The following is a 7,829-nucleotide window of genomic DNA, read 5'->3' as shown; positions in this document are numbered from 1 at the left end:
TGGCGGCTCCACAGCTGGGCCCTCCCACCGACCGCTCGGGTTGGGGCGGGGGGGGGGCGTGAGGAAAGCGGCGGGGCCTCCTGAGGGGGCCCCGGGTGAGCGGGGGGTTCCTTGCCGAGGCGGTCCCGGCGGAGGGGGTGATGGGCGGCGTGCGCTGGGCCTTCCCCTGCGCCTCCTGGCGCCCCCGCCGGGAGGAGTGGCTGCTCGCGGCGCGGCTGGTGCAGCCCGAGGAGAAGGAGCGCATCGGGCGCTTGGTGTTCGCCCGCGATGCCAAAGCCGCCTTGGTACCACAGGGAACGGGACGGGGGGCACCGGGGGCTGCCTCGTCCTTGGGGCCGGGGGGGCCGCGGGCAGGGCTGTTTGTGGAGAAATGGGTCATGCGGGGTCACGTCAGGGCGGCTAAGGGGTTAGAAATCATTAATTGGCAGCTCTCGTTGCAGTTTAGCTTAAGAGGGGTGGTAGCATTCAGCTATGGGTAGTTGTTCCGAAAGGTTTACAAGTTTTATGTACCTCAGGAGGTAAAGTCATCATATCACAGAATTAATAGGATGGTTTGGGTTGGAAGAAACCTTAAAGACCGTCTAATTCCAACCCCCTGCCATGGGCTGGGACACCTCCCACCAGACCAGGTTGCCCAAAGCCCCATCCAGCCTGGCCTTGAACACCTCCAGGGATGGGGCATCCACAGCTTCTCTGGGCAGCCTGTGCCAGGGCCTCACCACCTTCTAAATTAAGAAAATATGAGCATGTTCTAGGAAATTCTGCACGAAGACAGTAGTGTAATCTGTAAAAGAAAAAAGCTGTTTCATCCAGAGGCTTTAGCATAATCAATTCAGGTTTAAAATCTTACATAAGAGTGGGGCAGTAATGCAGTCTTTTGCTAATTACCCTATAAACAGTTACTCATCATTTTTGTCTGCACAGTATTTCATTTAGCACTGAAGTAACTGAATGAAGATACTGAGAAGAAAGCTTTTGAGAGAGTTTTACTGTTCAATGCAGGATAAAAAGTATTCATCTGTGCAGTAAAGTATCCTAAATAAAAAAGAGAACTATTTTATGTCATTCTTCTGGGCTCTGACTACTTCATATTGGGCCTTGTGTTGTCTCTGTGCTAATAGTGGTAGCAAACATGTTGCGTAATCAGGTCTAGTGAAATGTTTTTGGATTTGGTTAAGTTTTATGGTAAGGGCTTTCGTAAAAGGGAAAAGCCTAAATGATTTAGCACAAACATACTCATTTTCTCTCTGCAGTAATAAAAGCATACTTCTTTTTAGGCAAGTGGTTTTCTAGGAGCCATCGATACCTATATAGCTTAATAGTTCTGTGTGAATCACTTCTGTTTTATTTCATAGGCTGGTCGCCTGCTGATGCGGAAATTAATTGCAGAAAAGCTGTGCATACCTTGGAATGAAATACACTTGCAAAGGACATCAAAAGGAAAACCTTTCCTGGCAAATACCGTACTCAATGTCTGTTCGAATTACAACTTCAATGTCTCTCATCAAGGGGATTATGCAGTTCTTGCAGCTGAGCCTGAGCTTCAAGTTGGCATTGATGTCATGAAGACTAGTTTACCAGGTAATGCATTACTGTGACGAAAACTCGTTTTGTAATATCCAAATGCTGAACACATTTAAAGTTTCCCAAAGAACCAATCTGTGTCCTAGCAATTTAGTGTTATTCGAAGAGTGTGCATGCATGTGTCGTATATTTGCTTCTTTATTGTTATACATACTGCTCACTTTATTCCAGATATGGATATGTTTCCAGTTTAGAAAACTAGAACCCCACAAAAATGGTCATAAATCTTGTTGTGATACTGGTAGGATTGGCATCTGTAGATATTTAATTGCAGTTTGCTTCCTGGTAGGCAGGTAGAAGCAGGCACGATTTTCCAGCTAGGGACAATGGGATCCATTCCCACGAGACCTTAAATGTTATTTTCCGTTCCCATAAATGTGGATGTTATATGCATTAGCACCAGTAATGTAGCAAACTGGCATGTTCATTATGTGTGTGCAGTAATCCTCAGTGAGAGGGGATCATCGGGAAGCGCTAGAGGTGCCCCTCCCTCACAAAGGGCTAAACTTCACAAGCATTGAGATCTGTGGGTTATCTACTAAGTAGATAAATTGGTTTATTTACTTGTATGAAATTTGAAGCTAACACGTTTCTGTTAGTGAACTAAAGGACCAAAAGTGTAAATTAGAATTGTAGCAAAGTGTATTTTTAAATGCACTTTTATAAAGGTCATTTTCATAGACTCATAGAATAGTTTAGGTTGGAAGGGACCTTAAAGATCACCCAGTTCCAAACCCCCTGCCACGGGCTGGGACACCTCCCACCAGACCAGGTTGCCCAAAGCCCCATCCAGCCTGGCCTTGAACACCTCCAGGGATGGGGCATCCACAGCTTCTCTGGGCAACCTGTGCCAGGGCCTCACCACCTTCTGAGTGAAGAATTTCTTCCTTATATATAATCTAAGTCTCCCCTTTCTTAGTTTAAAGCCATTCCCCCTTGTCCTATCCCTACACCCCCTGACAAAGAGTCCCTCCCCAGCTTTCCTGTAGGCCCCCTTTAGGTACTGGAAGACCCCTGTAAGGTCTCCTTGGAGCCTTCTCTTCTCCAGGCTGATTCATGACTAGGTTAAAGAAGAAATGTAGTGGGATTTACAATTTGCTGGAATTTTTCAGTGTTTGAGAATCCTCATTAAACAATCAAACAGAGGCTATTTAGTAACAGCTGTATTCTCAAAAAGATCTCTCTTAACAATCTTCAATTTGTCCAGCACTTTTTGCTCAAAATACTTTAATGTTGTAGGATTAAAAACTCATACCTTAACTTGGCATCTTTCTCTCTGAGAGTGTTACACTTTGTTGTTGTTTATTGTAAACATCAAATTTTTGGATTGGCACATTTAGATAAGATGCACAGAAACTTTACTGAAGTTCAAAGTGAAGTTCTCTGACATAGTTCCTTCTACTAGTAGGGGGTAATCCAAAAAATGGTGGTCAGCATGTAGTGCTGTCACTGTAGTAGAAATGCTCCTTAACTGTGCTGGAGCAGATGTCCACGCTATAGCCAGTGGAGGACCCCACACCAGAGATGTTGGATGTTTCCTGACAGAAACAGTGGCCTGTGAATCAAGTCACACGGGAGCAGATAGACCTGAAGAGACTAGAGCAATGCAGGGACAAAATACTAGATTACACTCAAGGACAGTACTTTTATCATGGCTTTCCCAGGCAAAACGAAGTGATAAACAGCACAGCAAACTGCAGATGCTGAAAGTAACCATTAACAATCCCTGAAATTTGGTGCGCAACAAGAGCATGCCATGGAGCAAGTAAGTGAACAAATGAAGCAGTATTGAAAACAAATAAATTGATATTGTGACCAGAAATGTGAAGTAACAGTTCATAGAATCATAGAATATCCCGAGTTGAAAGGAACCCATAAGGATCATCAAGTCCAACTCCTGGCACCGCACAGGTCCACCCAAAAGTTTAGACCATGTGACTAAGTGCACAGTCCAATCGCTTCTTAAATTCAGACAGGCTTGGTGCAGTGACTACTTCACTGGGGAGCCTCTTCCAGTGTGCGACCACCCTCTCAGTGAAGAACCTCTTCCTGATGCCCAGCCTAAACTTCTCCTGCCTCAGCTTAACACCGTTCCCATGGGTCCTGTCACTGGTGATTACGGAGAATAGGTCCCCTGCCTCTCCACTCCCCCTTGCGAGGAAGCTGTAGACCATGATGAGGTCCCCCCTCAGCCTCCTCTTCTCCAGGCTGAACAGGCCCAGTGACCTCAGCCGCTCCTCATACGTCTTCCCCTCTAGGCCCTTCACCATCTTCGCAATTGAACAGGTATTACAACTATAAATTCCATCTAGCGCACTCCAGTCAGTTCTGTTGTTAACTTGAACTCCTCAAACCCCAAGCTGTGCGACAAAAAAGACTGTGGTGGGTTGACTATTGCTGTCAGCTCTGCCCTGACCCAGTCACTTGATCACTTCCACCCCCTAGGGAATTCCATCAGAAGGGCAAATGAGGAAAACCTTATGGGTTGAGATAAGGATAAATTAGTGAAGAAAAAGGGGAGCAAGGAGAAGTGATGCAAAGGCAATCGCTGCCAGCAAGCAGATTCCCAGCCAGGCCCCAAGCAGTGCCTACTTCTGAAGCCCTTCTCTCTCCCCATTTTATTGCAGAGCATGATGTTTTGTGATGTGGAATACCTCTTTGGCCAGTTCAGGTCAGCTGTCCCAACTGTGTCCCTTCCTGATCTCTTGACCATCCCTAGCTGATTTGCTTGTTGGGGCAGAGTGAGAAGCAGAGAAGGCCTTGATGCTGTGCAAGCACTGTGGCAGTAGCTAAAATGTCAGTGTGTTGTCAACACTGTTGTAGTCACAGATCTAAAACACAGCACCATATGAACCACGGTGAAAGAAAAATTAACACCAAGACTGACTACGCTTGAAAACAAGTCAGCTAGGCTTGCCATAGTTACTCATTTTCTTTGGACTTTAAGCGTTTTTGGGGAACTTAAAAAAATCTAAAGTCATTTATACACGATTATGAATAAGATGTATGAAAGTAGGGACATCTTTCATCCTTTACTGTTTTTTTTATGCAGATGGAAATGTAAAGATATGTTGCTGATAGCCATCTAACAAATCTTACAAAATTTTTTAAACTTTTGTTTTGAGAGTAGTAAGCAATTGTGAAGAGTATAGATTTATTTTTACATTTAGGTTTAGAAACCTGGATTTGTTTTGCTTCCCCATTTTGGAATACAATGCATTCAACTTTTAAATGAACATATTCTTACTTTATTTCCAGTTAATATAAAAAATCCTTTAACTTCAATACTAGCTGGCTTTATTTAAATAATAGTAATAATCTTTGTCTTGTTTGTACAGCTTCCTTTCTCTTGTATTTTTTCTAAACTTCTTCACTATTTCTTTCTCATTTCTCTCACATTAAATCACTGAAATAGTGGATAAGTTAAGGTGCATTTATCTGTTGCTCATTCTGCAGGCAGTTGCAGAAAAAATCAAGGATCATTTGCCTTGTATCTGAGTGTAATCTTTCAGCATTTTTAATCCCTGCTGTTACAAGACAACCTGACTTTGGTTCTGCACCTCAGTACACATTGTCACTTACTCTTAGTTATGTCAACTTCAGCAAGCTAAATTTAGGAAAAAATATGTAGAATTCATCCTAATGATAAGTTATATTTGTTGTTTGGCTTTTGTCACATAGTTTTGTAGTTGTTTGTCCTAGGATTTCCAAATAATGCGAAGCTGAAGGTCACAGAAGGATTTGGTATCAGGAAAAAAGTTTCATCTCAGTGTAAATGTAGGAAAAGAGATGAAGCAATTCATTTTTTAATTCTTTAGTTTATAAGAATAGGGTTTGGGTACAACATTAAATTCTTAACTTCTTCAAGAGAGGCTCCTGACAGTATTTCCTAGTATTGTTGATGGCAGTGATCATGAACTCCCACTGCAGAGCAAATGATGCCACATCACCCTGGACAGCTGTGCTGAGCAGCTGTGTGGATTTAATTCGGGAACATGAGCTGGTGAGACAAAACAGTGCTTTGAGATCTTATACAAACAAACTTCAGTGATTTTACCCAGAAAGAGAAAAGCAATGGTTGTTCCAGAGATGCTAGTGATTCCAAAGGGTTAAATGAGGGAGTGAAATTGGTGTTTTTATAATACAGTGATACTGCAAAGGCTGTATATTGAAATTACCACTCTGAAACAACCTAATGACAGATACAAGCTGCTAGAATTCCGGAACATGAGTCCTTTTTAATGCTACTTTACCCACATCTGCCTCTTTCATCTTCACAGAGATGTAGGTATGTTAGCAGAAAGTGATGGCATTGGGGAAGTCATTGTATCCACGGACTGAATTCATAGTAGCAAGCCACAGTGTATATACAAAGGAGTACAAAACATGTCCTTCCAAAATTACTGGTTTTGTTTCCAATTTTTGAAGTTCCCTAGCTAGCATACTCTGTCCTGAAGTGATTTAGCTGTCAGCAGCTTGTATGGAGCACATCTTTTCTATCTTTTGGTAATGAAAGAGAGAAACTTCAGTGCTCGTCATTTTACATAAAAAATAAACGTCTTAAGTGTGTCAGTGCCTGATCTTGCGTTTTCCACGTTACTTAACTTTGCAAAAACATTTGTGAATTAAGTTTAAAAATACCGTCTCCCAAATTTTAAAGAGGTTTCATTTATGACCGTACAGTTTTTGTTGGAATAATAATTTGTGGTTTTGGAAAAGAAATAGTTATGAAAATTTAGTAATGGTATGTGGTGGGAAAGTGAGTTAGTGAATAAGAATTACTAGGGATAGAATTTGTAATTATAGTTTCTGTACTTTGAACTAATGCAAGTAGGTTTTTTACTTTTTTTTTCTTGAGAATGATTTTTGACAGAATTAGCAGGATTTTATTTTTTTTTTACTGCTGTGCTATGGATATAGGATATCTTTGACTTCACCAGCATTGTTGTATCTGATAGTTCCACTGAGTGGTGCTGTTGCTCTGCAGTTGCAAAGTACGTTATGTTTCTGATCATAAAGGCTTGCATAAATCTGCTATAATCTTTCTCTGGAATAGCTACAAGGACAGAGAGTTCCATATGTACAGAGTACATTACAGTATTTTTTAATATGCTTGTTTAAGGACAGAATGCTCCATCTTGTGATGTTATCCAACAAAATCTTGAGGTCTCAAATATTCCAATTCTTAACACTCTTTATTGTTCAACCAGTGAACAAAATATGCAGAATAAATACGTAGCAGAGTATCGTGCAATTGCAAGTTTTGTGAAATATGTTCACTAATTGTGTGCTAGCATATATACAAGGAGACCCTGGTGCATGTAAACATTTTATGTCACATCTTAATCTGTCCTATCTATTTTTGTTTTATTTATGTTCAGTACTGAAGAAGTCTCTTTCAATATTACTTTTGCTTTATTATTACAATCAGAAAACCAAAACTACTGCAACAATTAACAGTCTTAGAAGGTGAAAGTAGGCCATACAAAAAGCTATTTTTAGCAGTGCAAATAGAAGTTTTGTAGAACTCTCACTGCAGGTATGCAACAGTTCATCTCTTTTTTTTTCTTCCATTAAGATACTGAAATAAATAATGTAGTGACAGTAGAAAAGGAAAATCTCCTCTTTAGGTATTGTATGTTATTGTTTCTTAGGGTGGTGGTATTTTTTTGGTTATCCAGCAGGTTATTGTAGTATATTTAAAACAGGGCTTTAATTTATTTGCTTGGGAAGAATCGCTGAGATCGAATGTGTGTTTTTTTTTTTTCCTTAAGATTATTTTAAGGTGATTTTTAAAAAATCATTTGGGAAAGTGCATACTGCATTGCAAATTTGTTAGTGGAATTAGCTGTGGACATCATTTGTCTAGAGAGGTAATGTATGTGAAACTATTTTAACCCTTTCACAGAAGAAATGAAAAGGATTCTAACAGTACTATTAGTAACTCCTGCAAAAAAAAACTCAGCTTGTGTTGGTGTATTTAATTTTTTAACTTACGGACAAGAAATTCTGCAGCAAGTGTAAACTTAGTTTAAGTGGTATGTGGGTTATTGATTTACTGGTCACTTAAACCCTGTAAAGTAGGATGTTTTTAGCGACAATAATTATGTAATAATAAAGATTACTTTGGGTATTTGGAAAAAAAGTCTAGGTATTTCTACTATGCAAATGAATTTCTAGTCAGTAATACAGTTTCTTAGCTTAGATGGAATTATAAAGATAGATAAATGAACAGTTCATTCCTG

The 7,829-nt window shown here is 40.5% G+C and overlaps 1 protein-coding gene across 2 annotated transcripts in view; it reads left to right on the top strand.

Moving 5' to 3' along the window:
- AASDHPPT (aminoadipate-semialdehyde dehydrogenase-phosphopantetheinyl transferase) overlaps positions 1–7,829 on the top strand; it is a 28,732-nt gene that overhangs the window by 419 nt on the left and 20,484 nt on the right. The window contains exons 1-2 of one of the 2 annotated variants that reach the window (XM_040544129.1): positions 62–284; positions 1,356–1,581. In XM_040544129.1, the coding sequence (XP_040400063.1) occupies positions 141–284; positions 1,356–1,581 (370 nt within the window). In that variant the 5' untranslated portion in view covers positions 62–140. Of the gene's footprint in view, positions 1–61; positions 285–1,355; positions 1,582–7,829 lie in introns of those variants that run through there. The other variant, XM_040544130.1, reaches the window with a different exon arrangement.

This window comes from Cygnus olor, chromosome 1 (assembly GCF_009769625.2).
Source record: "Cygnus olor isolate bCygOlo1 chromosome 1, bCygOlo1.pri.v2, whole genome shotgun sequence".
NCBI classification, from domain to species: Eukaryota; Metazoa; Chordata; class Aves; order Anseriformes; family Anatidae; genus Cygnus; species Cygnus olor.
Note: the sequence above shows the minus strand (reverse complement) of the source record. Positions and strands in the feature narration are given on the sequence as shown.